Source organism: Eretmochelys imbricata, chromosome 6 (genome assembly GCF_965152235.1).
Source record: "Eretmochelys imbricata isolate rEreImb1 chromosome 6, rEreImb1.hap1, whole genome shotgun sequence".
Classification (NCBI taxonomy): Eukaryota; Metazoa; Chordata; order Testudines; family Cheloniidae; genus Eretmochelys; species Eretmochelys imbricata.
The window spans coordinates 131,004,643-131,018,561 of record NC_135577.1 but is presented as its reverse complement, the minus strand read 5'-3'; the positions used below and the strand labels follow the sequence as shown (position 1 = coordinate 131,018,561).

Here is a 13,919-nt window from a genome sequence, read left to right as displayed (position 1 = left end):
TGTGATGCTGTTCAAGGTGGTAGAAAGATAACAGGGCAAGAATGGGTTACTTAAAATATTTAATTATTTCAAGCAGAAAGTAAATCATAGAATCACAGGGTTAGAAGGGATGGTAAGGATCATCGAGTCTAACCGCCTGCCAACATGCAGGATTTGTTGTGTCTAAAATCTGCTTGTTTATGAAGCAAGGGTGGGCATGAGGAAGAATCTGTTTTCCGTGGGACTAGGAGGCAGGTCCCCACTTCAATTCTACTTTTCAAACTTCTCCACAGTACTCAGTGCATAATTAGTAATTATTTTCTAGACAGCCACATCTGTAGCAGTCTAGCTTCCAGTTGACTGTTCTGTAACTGAGAAGAGGATAAGAAAACTGATTCTAACTGTAAATAATGGGATGACATGAAAACACAACTATCCTAGAGCTGTCATTAGAAGACTTTATAACCTAAATATTGGCAAAAGGTATGTAATGCTGCTTGTCATTATGTACTGGTAGTCAATCTATTTTCTCATAACGTGCTGAACCCTTGTGGTACCTGACTAGCTGTTTGTCAGGGTGTGCAGTGTTTATCACACTATCTTTCTTTACTGTAAAAAGAACAGGAGTACTTGTGGCACCTTAGAAACTAACAAATTTATTTGAGCTACAGCTCAGTTCATTGGATGCATGCAGTAGAAAATACAGTGGGGAGATGTTATATACACAGAGAACATGAAACAATGGGTGTTGAAGTGAGCTGTAGCTCACGAATGAGCTGTAGCTCAGGAAAGCTTATGCTCAAATCATTTGTTAGTCTCTAAGGTGCCACAAGTCCTCCTTTTCTTTTTGCGGATACAGACTAACACGGCTACTACTTTGAAACCTTTCTTTACTGTGTTATTATCATGGAAATTGGTTTAAGAGACAGTCTGACAAAATGCCTGATTAGAGTTTTGCCAGCATTTTAAACAGGAGCATGACTCGTGCATGACGGGTCAGTGAAAGAGGTGAATAACTTCTGTTCGGTTCTGTTCCCCTTGGCCTGGTTCCACATTCGTAAAGTGATGGCTAGTAAGTTTCCGGCCCGGTACATACTGTGGTTGACAGTGCAGAAGCAATACTGTGGGTAGTCTTCCAGCACAGGCTCCCTGAACAACATGCACAGGGACTAGAACATTTGGGAAGGCGGGACTGGGTCCTGGTGGCTTTAGCAAGCGCTTGGGTTGCAGGTGCCTTCCCTCTAGGGGACTTGGTCAGGCTCTTAAACGGACTACATTTCCCAGCATGCCGTAGCGTCTGCTAGCAATAAGCCCCCCTACATGACTACATTTCCCAGCATGCTGCAGTGCCTGCTAGCAATAAGCCCCCCTTCACTACATTTCCCAGCATGCCGTAGCGTCTGCTAGCAGTAAGCCCCCCTACATGACTACATTTCCCAGCATGCCGAAGCGGACGCTAGCAATAAGCCCCCCTACATAACTACATTTCCCAGCATGCTGCAGTGCCTGCTAGCAATAAGCCCCCTTCACTACATTTCCCAGCATGCTACAGTGCCTGCTAGCAATAAGCCCCCCCACACGACATTTCCCAGCATGCTGCAGTGCCTGCTAGCAATAAGCCCCCCCCACATTTCCCAGCATGCCGCAGGGCCTGCTAGCCGTAAGCCCCCCCCCACATGATTACATTTCCCAGCATGCCGCAGCGCCCGGTAGCCGTAAGCCCCCCCCACACGACTACATTTCCCAGCATGCCGCAGCGCCTGCTAGCAGTAAGCCCCCCCCACATGACTACATTTCCCAGCATGCCGCAGCGCCTGCTAGCAGTAAGCCCCCCCCCCACATGATTATATTTCCCAGCATGCCGCAGCGCCCGGTAGCCGTAAGCTCCCCACATGACTACATTTCCCAGCATGCCGCAGCGCCTGCTAGCTGTAAGCCCCCCCCACATGATTATATTTCCCAGCATGCCGCAGCGCCTGCTAGCCATAAGCCCCCCCACACGACTACATTTCCCAGCATGCCGCAGCGCCCGGTAGCCGTAAGCTCCTCACATGACTACATTTCCCAGTATGCCGCAGCGCCTGCTAGCAGTAAGCCCCCCCCCACATGACTACATTTCCCAGCATGCCGCAGCGCCTCTCGCGGCAGAGAGCGGCCCTGAATGACTACACTTCCCAGCGTGCTGCGGGGGCCGGCGCTCACGCGGCAGCGCTCGGAGCGTGGCGAGGTGTTCCGGCGCTCCCGGAGAGCCGCCGGCCCCAAGATGGCGACGGGGGCGCCGGCGGGCGGGCGCTGAGGGAGGGGCCGGCCGTTCCCCACCGAGCATGAGCGGCGGCGGCGGGCAGAGGACGCTGTTCCAGAGCTGGGGGGCTGGCGTCAGCCGCGCCCCGGGGGCCCCCTCAGCCCTTCGGCGGGAGGCGGCTGCCGGTCCCGCGCCTGGGCCCGGCCCCGAGGCGGCGGCGGCGGGGGACGATGACTTGCTGCTGGCGGCGGCGGCGGCCGAGGCCGAGCGGGGCCCGGGCGCGGGGGCGGGCGGCGGCGGCGGGTTCTGCGCGGCGGCGGGCTCGCTGTGGGTCTACCCCACCAACTGGCCGGTGCGCGGCTACCAGGAGCGCATGGCGCGGGCGGCGCTGCTGGCCAACACGCTGGTCTGCCTGCCCACCGGGCTGGGCAAGACCTTCGTGGCCGCCGTGGTCATGTACAACTTCTACCGCTGGTTCCCCTCCGCCAAGGTGCTCTTCCTGGCGCCCACCAGGCCGCTGGTGGCGCAGCAGATGGAGGCCTGCGCCCGCGTCATGGGCATCCCTCCGCACCACATGGCCGAGATGACAGGTAGGGAGGGGCCCGCACGCTGCCCCTCGCGTAGCTGTCGGCAGAGGCGGGGCGCAGCATTGAGCGGTGCCCTGACTCCAGTACCCCCCCCACATCCCCAGCCCCCCCACGCCCTGACTCCAGCCCCCCCCCATGCCCTGATTCTTGCACCCCCCCACATTCCCACCCCCACCCTGAGCACCAAACAGGAGCTCCTACACCCCTGTGTTCGAGTCTTTTGTTCTTTTCTCTGCAGTTCCTTCTTTCATTACCACTCTGTACCCTCATTTCGTCAGTTAAAGTGAACACTTAATCTGTAGTTAATATTGACACTAAAATGTCATCACAAAATTGATACTTTAATCAGATTAACAGGAGACAGTGCAGTTCATATCTCGGAATCATTGTATCAGGATGCCTACAGACTCAGACGTTACTGCAACAGTTACGCTCAAGTCACATTTGGAAGGTTTTCTTTGCTGCCACATGGGCTAGAAACTTAATTTAGAAAAAAATCAATTCTGAAGAAACTGAATGATATGGCCCAGAGCCAGTGGCACCAGCTGCTGCTCAGGCAGCCCAGGAGCTGCCCCAGTGGCCGGCCCCCAGGGTCAGCCGCACCAGCAGCTGCGGAAGTCATGGAGGTCCTGGAAAGTCACGGAATCTGTGACCTCCATGACAGACTTGCAGCCTTAGTGATGAACTGTTCTCAATTATAGTGGAGCAGTAGGGAGACCATAATTCAGGATGTATCAATTTTCAGCTCAGCAGGATGCTCACACCTGTTACCTAAACTGTGAACCTGTGATGTTTACTGGCTTAATCAATACACAAAGTAATCTCTTCTCAACCCTATTATCCAAAAGGTGGACTAGATATTTCTAGAAGACTCTATTATCCATGTTTAAAAGCTTCCTTCTTTCCTGAAGCCAAGGGTGGGCATGAACTTCAACATGTAATACCTCTTTGTGTAGCTTTCCACTGATTAGGGGATCTTCAGGGTATGTCTACATGTCAAGTTAGGGGTGTGATTCCCAGCTCATTTACGCATGCTCATGTTAGATCAGTCGGTGCTAAGGTAAGTATAAATAGTAGTGTAGCCCGGGCAATGGTGACACATCATGGGCGGTGGCGGCAAGCTGTGCCAAAGATGTAGCCACTGGTTTCAGGCGGGTTTATGCTCAGGGCGACTAGACTGTGCCACTGCCCATCCTACCACAGCTACACTACTCTTTATACCTGTGCTAGCTTGAAGAGCATGAGCACGAGTATGTGTCTGTGACCTGGGAATCTGACCCCTATCGTGTAGTGTAGATGTGACCTTAGAATAATGCAGTCAGTCTGTTCCCTATTCTCAAACTAATTTTCACTTTCCTTATTTCAAGCTGCCACTGATCTATACTTGAGCTTGAGCTATGGTACCTGTATCATAGGAGATGGTACTCTCCAGGGAATCTTTGGGCCATCCTATTGTTTTAAGTGAAGTTTTTCATACTGATTACAATAAACTTAGGCCTTGAGTGACTCAGCAGGTGAAATGCGTATAAAACTGTCCAGACTTAAAAAGGCATGTTCCCCGTCCATCTAGCCCAGTATTCTGTCTTCTGACAGGTTTCAGAGTAGTCTGTATCCGCAAAAAGAAAAGGAGGACTTGTGGCACCTTAGAGACTAACCAGTTTATTTGAGCATAAGGTTTCGTGAGCTACAGCTGAATGCATCCAATGAAGTGAGCTGTAGCTCACAAAAGCTTATGCTCAAATAAATTGGTTAGTCTCTAAGGTGCCACAAGTACTCCTTTTCTTTTGTCTTCTGACAGTGGCCAATGCCACGTGACCCAGAGGGAATATATTCCAATTCCAATATATCTTTTTTGAGATATCTCTTTCGTAATGATTCTCAACATTCTGTTCACTTTTTTGACTACTGCTTCACATTGAGTGGATGTTTTCAGACAACTATCCACAGTGACTCCAAGATTTCTCTCTTGAGTGGTAACAACTATTGAAATCTGTAATAGTGCTCTTTTTTTTTTTTTTCCAGGGGGTACCCAGGTTCTCAATCGGAAGGAAATCTGGCACAATAAGAGGGTCTTTTTTCTTACTCCTCAAGTAATGGTAAATGATCTTTCTCGTGGAACCTGTCCTGCAGCAGAAATAAAATGTCTGGTTATTGATGAAGCCCACAAAGCTCTTGGAAACTACGCCTACTGCCAGGTAATGGTGGACTAATGTGAACTGCATAATCTTGTGAGCAATTTCTTTTTGCAATCATAGATAATTTACGCACAAATGTAGATTGTTCTGCAGTTTTTTAAACTGAGGATTTTGGTAAGAAATCAACAAAGACAAAACATTATTTTGTGGCTTACAATACCTTGATACAAGTAATGGATAAATTGCATGCAACAAGAATGTACACAAGAAGCTGTCCATTCTAACTGTATTATGAAATCTTAAGTAGATGGGGAGATAAGCATTTTGTATGGTTGGGTATTGAACTGCATTTTCTTTTCAGAAATTAATTTTTAAACCTTAGAGTGTAAAAAATTAAAAATGCATTTGTCGTGTGGGGCTATTTCTACAGGGCATGGGTATGTTTATGAGAACTCAATCTACAGCAGTCTATCTGGCATGTATCGGCAAGGAATTAAACATTTAAACTGCTGCCACTGGGGTCTCCTATCTTAGAGATTGCAAATTAAACCACATTTCTGAAAAAACTTTACTTAAATTGAACTAAATTCTGAGCCCAGTATGACCCACTGTTGTCCCTTCAGTTGAGGTCTTGTCTCATGCAGTGAAAAAGGCATTGAAATATCTTGGTAAAATCCCTTTCTATCAATACTTCGCTTTAAAGTTATGAAGCAAGTCCTGTATTGAGAAATTTGCAGTGAACTGATGTGGCACTAGATGGTTCCCTATTAGATCATAGCATAGGAAAACTGACAAACAGCAGACTCGTATAATATGGCACATAAAGGAAAATGCTGAGGCTTCTGTTTTTATTAGAATTAAAACAGAGAACAGGCTTGTTCACCATAGCTGCACCACCTCCTTCCTGGAGCCCTCCCGAATTTCAAACCCTTTAGTAACTTGTTTTCATTTTGTAATAATGCAAGTGTGCAGGTTGTGGTGCTTTCTGAGCATCTGACAAAGGATTACATACTTCTTTAATCTATTAAAGTCCAGTGTAGCTTTTTTTTAACGGTGATCGTTTTTTTTTGCGGTGATCGTGTTTACCTGTGTTATGGGGAAACGACTCACAATTCATTGAGAATTTTGTGAGCTTACTTAAGGCAGAGTAGTGGTTCCCAGCTTTCTTTGTTAGTCACCTTTGCTGTGGAACTGGCATATAAAATGCTTTTTTCCTTATCCTGTCTTGCTGTACTTGGGCATGACTACCATCACTTTTTAATGTGTATATTTAATTCCCTTGTCCTCTTCTGTGTGTTGACTTTTTTTGTATTTTTTTTTTAAATTTCTGTTTGATATTTGTAGCACTTTTCTGTGCCCTTCCAGTGGTTCTCATACTTTTCCTCACACAGCAGAAGACTGCCTGTTGGTCACAGTATATCAGAGTACTACAGAAGAATAGATGCTTGTGCTGCCAGGCTGCTTGTAGCCCTGTACATTAATTGTGTATTTGACTTTAGGAGCTGATCTGGGTGAGGAACAGGAATATAGATGGCTTCAAAGGAACAGCCTCCCTCTTTCCCAGTTGCCATTAAAACAAGTTCGCAATGAGAGACAGATGGGTGCATGTGGTTTTATGCAGCTCTTGCCCCCTTGTCCAGCTCCTTTGTCATACCATTTTCTTCATCATTTCAGACTAGTTTTGTACTCAGGTTGCAAATGCTGGCTTTCAGAGTGGCCTTCCAGATTTCCTGTTGGGCAGCTCATTTGGCTAATGTGCTGTATATCCACTTGCTGAATCCAGTAATAATCCTTTTCAGTGCTCACCCAAGTAGTTCTAGTGCAGGGGTAGTCAACAGGCAAACTGCGGACCAAATCCAGACTGCCAGATGCGTTTGCACGGACCCTGCAGGTTTTTTTTATTTATCTTTTTTTTTTATTTTCTCTTGAGTCTGGATGTTCACTATATCTTGACTAATAAATGTAGACCTTGACCAAAAAAAAAAAAGACTACCCCTATTCTAGTATGCGGAGTTGGCTCTTGAAGCCAGTTCACATAATCTAAGGGTTTTTTTGGGGGTGGGATGGGAGGGGATTGACAATCATTTATTGTTAGATTCTGTTTCTAGGCTAGACACTAACTTTGTGGAGAATGCTTTTTTGAACATTTTAATTTTTCACATATGTAAACAATTGAGAGTAAGAGCTTTTCCTCTTTAAGGATATTAATGTAACTCTTGGGTTTTTTTGTCAGGTTGTGAAGGAACTGGGCAAATACACAAACCAATTTAGAATCTTGGCTCTAACTGCCACACCAGGCAGTGACACAAAGGTGAGTCACGTACTGCATTAGTGGGCTGAGAATTAGTGGCTTCAATAGAGCCCCCCAGAAGAGCGATCATTACATAAGTGTTGCTCTCTTGGCAGCAGCAGCTTGCTGATTAGAATTGCGTGATCCTAGTCAGGCACAAGTGGCTCCTGCGGCACTGTTAATGCTGCTGTGCAGTACTAGTCTGAATGTGTTATGCCACCTTTTCCCAAGTAGTATCAGAGGAAACAAGGAATTTCCAAACTCAGTGATCTAAACTCTTCCACATTTATAATGAATGTCGCAAATTATCCCTCTCATATTAATGTGCTTGTTTATACTGGACTAATGGCCTGATGAGGTGGAGTGAGGGAGGGTTATGGCAGCTGATGCAGACGTAGTTTTTTATAGCAAAACTTTTTAACAAATGGTGCTAGAATAGTTCTAACTCAAGTATTTTTTCTTATTGCTATTTTAATGATTGTTTTACTTGCTATGTATATGATGTGGTAGGGCATTTTCCTGACTACATTGTTTTGTCTGATGTTTAAAATGGCTGAAATGATCAATCAGGGCCCCTAGTTGTAGTGGAGACTGCTGAAAAATGAATTGCTGTCTGCAGATCCCTCAATACAGGTAATGTTTCTTTGCTATTTCAAATAGTTTTACAGGGCCTGTGTTGTTAACTTTCACATATCCTTGATTTACAGCAGTGAGATGACATTAAGAAAAATACACTATGTAAAACACTCTTTTCCTGTGACTTTTTCATAGGCTGTACAGGAAGTTATTTCCAACCTATTGATAGCACAGATAGAGCTGTGTTCTGAAGATTCCCCAGATATTCAGCCTTACTCTCATGAGCGGCAAGTTGAAAAATTTGTTGTTCCACTTGGTAAAGAACTAGCAGAAATTCAGAATGCTTACATCAGGGTGAGTTACTACTTTTTTTTTACCATTAAAGAGCTCATGTCACTATAGAAATAGTAATAAAACCCTTATCTCTCTTGTTAATGCCTCTAACTACTAAGACAAGTACTCTGTTAAGCTAACTTACGTTATTTATGCTGTTGGCTTTTTGCTTATGTTTAGCTCAGATAGTAAAACAGAGTGGCCAGTTTCACTTTTGTTACTACTGTATCACTTAATGTTTCTGATACACTTGCTTCAAGTTTTTGTTTGGCTTCACAACAGCATGAGATAATGTTTAAAATTAAACTTGTATTAAAATATAGAAATCTCATCGTATGGTGTCTTACTCGATTAAGAAACTTACAAAACCTACATTTGAGCCTAAACTAAATTGACAGCTTATTTTAAGTGGGTTGGTGTAAGAGTATTAACATGATGGGTACAATTCTCAAGCTATCCATTTCATTGCTATATTTACACAAAAGTTATTCCTATACTGTGAGTATTGAATCAAATGCTTGTCTTCCTTCCTGTAAAAATGTAACTTTTGATTCTTAGCTGCTTTGTGAGTGTACTGCTAAATAGATTTTTCTTTTTTAAAAAGTATTGCCTAGCAAAAAAAATATTGCAAACTGTATGACTGAGGAGCTCAGGTGGTATTCTTCACTTATAAGTAATCTGTTCAAATACAGTCCGGTTAGCAATGAACAGAAGTGGCTGCCAACTGATGGCTGTTCTGTGGCCTGGCTGTTCTCAGTCAGGTTCTGTTAGACAGGTGTCTGCATTATGGAAGTAATTATTAAAAACGGGGGCTCTTCCTAGAAATCTTCAGGTATTTATTAATGGATGAGGCTTATACATGTTCAAAGTTACTAGATTTAGTAACATGTTTTCTCCAAAAGTTGTATTTATTTTTTTAAAAGTTGATCATCCACCATATTGTTGAAGGGGTAGTTTGCCTTCCACGTTAATGATAAGTTTTGTTTAGGGCCTATGTGAAGAGTCCTATTAAGTATATGAAGAACATTTTCTTATTTGTACATCTTTAGATTTAGGAGACAATTTTTAACCTGGAGCTATTTTCAGATCTTTAATCTTAGAGATTATCTCCATGAGACAGTCAAACTGGTTTAATGAAATTAAGTTTTAAACCAGTGCAAACCCTTAACTCATTTTAGCTTAAACATAGCTTATTTTGGTTTAATTTCAATCCATTTAGAGCAGATTTAAGCTAAACTGAAACAAGTGTCCACCACAAATTTGTGTCAGTTTAATTAAATCAGTGTAGTTTCTTTGTAAACCAAACTCTGTTTTCTGTAATGGGTGCCAGTATGCGTTCAGTCATGTGTTAATTTCCTTTTTGGATTTGGCACTGAGAACTTGAGGTTTTTATTTTGATTTGGAAGGTAAGATGTCTTTTTTACCTACACTAAGTATAGGTGCAGTGAAGGAGGTAGGAGAGTGAAAGGGTACTGCACTGGTTTTCTCCTGCATTCTACTTGTAGAATACACAGGCAGGTTAAAATGCCTCATATGGCACAGGGGACTGGCTCAGGTAACTACAACATGTGCCTCACCTGTTTCAAAAGAGGATGGAGCCATGACCCTGCTGGCCCTCAAGGTGTCTCACGCACTGGCACTTACCTTCCTTGGCCTTTGCGCTCCCTGAGGACAGGTTTGTGGTTTCCCTGACAGGTGTACGAGTGGGAGAGCTCCTTCTGTCCTCCAGGGCCAGTCACCATCGCAGCATTTTCAAGTGCACATGGTGATGGGGCAATGGAGGGAAAACATTTTAATGTGCACACATTACACTCTTTATTAAGTGCCTCTTGTGGTGTGTGTGGGGTTTTTTCTTTCATTTTGTTTGTTTTTGTTTATTTCCAAAACATCCTATGTTGTTTATTCTGACTCTTGGATTTTGGGCATCCAGTGGGAATCATGGGAAACTCACTCTTAAGATTTTGTGACCCTCTGTGGCTATTTTTATTAAAGGTTTTTATTATAATAGCACTGAGATGCCCAGCTAAAATCAGGGCATCTCTGTGCTAGGCACTCTTCTGACACATAATAGGAGACCTTCCCCACACTGAAGAGCATACTGCAGCTGGAGGTGTATTCCCATCTTGGATAGACGTTCGCACGCTAGCTTTGATTGTGCTATGCTAAAAATGGCTGTGTAGCTGCAGTGGTGCAAGCGGCAGCATGGGCTAGCTGCCAGTGCGTGCGCCTCGGGTCTTGGATGGGATTGTACGTAGGTGGCTGGACTCTGCTGCCTCCCACGCCACTCTGCTGCCTCCCACTCCCCTACAACTATTTTTAGGAAGTTTAGCTTAGTCAAATCTAGCATGTCCACATCTACCCTAGCTGGGAATTATACCTCTAGCTGCACGGTAGATTGCACCCTTGCATAGCAGTTCCAGGCTGACAGCTTCTAGGTAGCAAAGTCATGATGAGACTACTTGTACACACTAATTCCGTATTTTCAAGCTGGGCAAGGAGTGTGTGGCTTGTTGTAGGAAAGCTAGATTAAAAAGCCTTTTGGTTTTTAATATCGTTACCAGCTTATCTTTTAGACTAACTAGTCCTTATAGATGTAGAATGATACCTTTTATGATTTTGCTGTGTCATTGCTAGCTATGCTTTGGATTCCAGGTGATCTGCAAAGGTGTACAACTAGATTCTGAAGTAGAACAGAAAGTTCTGAAAAGCTTTTTCGAAAAGTCACCTTATTTTATATGTAATTTTCTGACTATGCCATTAAGAAATTAGTAGGATTATGACATCATGGCAACAAGGAAATAAAATCTGATTGACACTGTTTAAATGCTTTTTAACAATTCTCGTCCTTCAAATAGTTCGGAGAAAAGTCTGAAGTCCACCTTTCAATTAAGAGCTCCCAACAAGTTCTCAGCAAAACTTTGCAAGGCCAGAGCAGACATATGTATATGTAGGTTAAATAACATTTCTCAGCATCTGTAAGCATAGGTCAGAGGTCCAGGTTTTTAAAAATAATATTGGTATATGCATGCTAAGCACATAATGTGCTTGAAAAGTTAGACCCCCATGCACAATGAAGTCTGAAGCTTTATTTATGACGGTCTGTAACATTAAACAAGACACAAGTTTAAGAGAAAGTGAATGACAGCGTAAAACAAGTTACAGCAGTAATGCAACAAAGCTGGAAAAATCCCACTAGTTCTGTAGTTCATAGAGTATCAGGGTTGGAAGGGACCTCAGGAGGTCATCTAGTCCAACCCCCTGCTCAAAGCAGGACCAATCCCCAACTAAATCATCCCAGCCAGGGCTTTGTCAAGCCTGATCTTAAAAACTTCCAAGGAAGGAGATTCCACCACCTCCCTAGGTAACGCCTTCCAGTGTTTCACCACCCTCCTAGTGAAAAATATCCAATATCTAATATCCAACCTAAACCTCCCCCACTGCAACTTGAGACCATTACTCCTTGTTCTGTCATCTGCTACCACTGAGAACAGTCTAGGTCCATCCTCTTTGGAACCCCCTTTCAGGTAGTTGAAAGCAGCTATCAAATCCCTCCTCAGTCATCTTTTCTGCAGACTAAACAATCCCAGTTCCCTCAGCTTCTCCTCATAAGTCATGAGCTCCAGTCCCCTAATCATTTTTGTTGTCCTCCACTGGACGTTTTCCAATTTTTCCACATCCTTCTTGTAGTGTGGGGCCCAAAACTGGACACAGTACTCCAGATGAGGCCTCACCAGTGTCTAATAGAGGGGAACGATCACGTCCCTCGATCTTCTGGCAATGGCCCTACTTATACATCCTAAAATGCCATTGGCCTTCTTGGCAACAAGGGCACGCTGTTAACTCATATCCAGCTTCTCGTCCACTGTAACCGCAAGGTCCTTTTCTGCCGAACTGCTGCTTAGCCATTCGGTCCCTAGTCTGTAGCGGTGCATGGAATTCTTCTGTCCTAAGTGCAGGACTCTGCACTTGTCCTTGTTGAACCTCATCAGATTTCTTTTGACTCAGTCCTCTAATTTGTCTCGGTCCCTCTGTATCCTATCCTAGTTAAACAGTTATTTTTGTAAAAGTAAATAAGCAAGGCCCTGAGTTTCACAATAACTTGATTAAACTTCTTAGGCACTAACACTGGTTTGAAAAGTACAAAGCAGGCAGGGCAACAATGTTTCAGTATTAAGGCGGAAATATTTAAACTGCCAGGATGTGATTGGATGGATGCAGTTTTGTTAGCTGATTTTAATAGTATATTGTGTCCGAACTATTTAAACATTTCACATTAAAAATATGAATTACTTTAGTAATGGTTTGAGGAAGTACAGTAGAACTGCAGAGTTACGAACACCCGAGTTACGAACTGACCAGTCAGCTATACCCCTCATTTGGAATTGGAAGTACACAATCAGGCAGCAGCAGAGATGGGAGGGAAGAAAGAGCTAATACAGTACAGTTCTGTGTTAAACATAAACTACTAAAAAAAAAGGAAAGCAGCATTTTTCTTCATAATAAAGTTTCAAAGCTGTATTAAGTCAATGTTCAGTTGTAAACTTTTGATAGAACAACAGTAATGTTTGGTTCAGAGTTCTGAACATTTTAGAGTAACAAACAACCACCATTCCCGAGTGTTCGTAACTCTGAGATTCCACTGTATAGCAATAGGAGCATAATAAAATGTCTAGTCAGATAATGGGAAGCAGGTACCACAGCATGACAAATGTGAATTTTATGACTTGTTAGAAGTATATTCCCCAGCCTCCTCAAATGTTAGTATGTAAGAATAGCGAGATTTCAACAAGCTTCATCAATGTTCCTATAAAATATGCTGCATCCGATGAAGTAAGCTATAGCTCACGAAAGCTTACGCTCAAATAAATTTGTTCGTCTCTAAAGTGCCACAAGTACTCCTTTTCTTTTTGCAAATACAGACTAACACGGCTGCTACTCTGAAACCTGTATAAATGAGGAAACCATGTCTCCTTGCACCCACTAGTGTATTGGCCGTTTACCGAAAAAATACAGTTTTCCATAGCCATACAGTGTACCTTCAAACTTGAAATTTAATTGGTGCTTCTAGCAGCTTAAACAATCTAACGCAACTCATAATAAATAATAATGTTCTACATTAATCCATAGTTTTACATAAAATGACTATACAATTTACTGCAGTTTTCAAGGTGTTGAAGAACACACATTCAGATACTGTGGGAAGATTTTTCTGTAGCTTACACATTAACAAGAATGTTTCTGTGTGACCTTGCTTGATGCCCACAAAAATAGTTAAATAGTTCTGTAACTGAACTGAAAACTGCATAACAACTGAGACTTGTTTGAGGTGTTATTTGCTCTGTAGATTAAATACAAACTGATGCTTTCAGACTATAGGCATTAACTGTTTCCTATAGATTTTTGAAGTTTGTATTGCCAAAAAACATGTTTTGATGATATTACTATTGAGTAAACAAAATGCATAGGTTTTCAGTGTCTGCCAGGAAACCTTGGTAAGCTATTGTGAAACCACCTATTTCTCCCCTTTCCTGTATTTGCCACATATGTGAATTGATTGGACAGAAACTGAAATCTAACTGCATCTCTGGATCCTGTATTGAAACTCATAGGTCTGCATAAGCTATATATTTGCACTTAATATAACGTAAGATATCTTCCAAGTATCAGAGGGGTAGCTGTGTTAGTCTGGATTTGTAAAAGCAACAGAGAGTCCTGTGGCCCTGAAACAAATGTCATCTAAAAACTACTTTGAAAATTCTTTTCATGTATCTAATCAA

General features: G+C 43.2%; 1 protein-coding gene across 8 annotated transcripts in view; it reads left to right on the top strand.

Annotated features, from left to right (window-relative positions):
- Positions 1 to 2,202: 2,202 nt before the first annotated feature.
- The window catches only part of FANCM (FA complementation group M), a 142,688-nt gene continuing 130,971 nt past the window's right edge, over positions 2,203 to 13,919 (top strand). For 4 of the 8 annotated variants that reach the window (XR_013346470.1, XR_013346469.1, XM_077819712.1 and 1 more), the window contains exons 1-4: positions 2,203 to 2,811; positions 4,831 to 5,003; positions 7,177 to 7,254; positions 8,005 to 8,163. Coding sequence is in view for 6 of the 8 variants with exons in the window: in XM_077819712.1 (XP_077675838.1) it covers positions 2,304 to 2,811; positions 4,831 to 5,003; positions 7,177 to 7,254; positions 8,005 to 8,163 (918 nt within the window). In the remaining 2 variants the exon portion in view is untranslated. The remainder of the gene's footprint in view (positions 2,812 to 4,830; positions 5,004 to 7,176; positions 7,255 to 8,004; positions 8,164 to 13,919) is intronic. The other 4 variants (XM_077819707.1, XM_077819708.1, XM_077819706.1 and 1 more) reach the window with 2 other exon arrangements.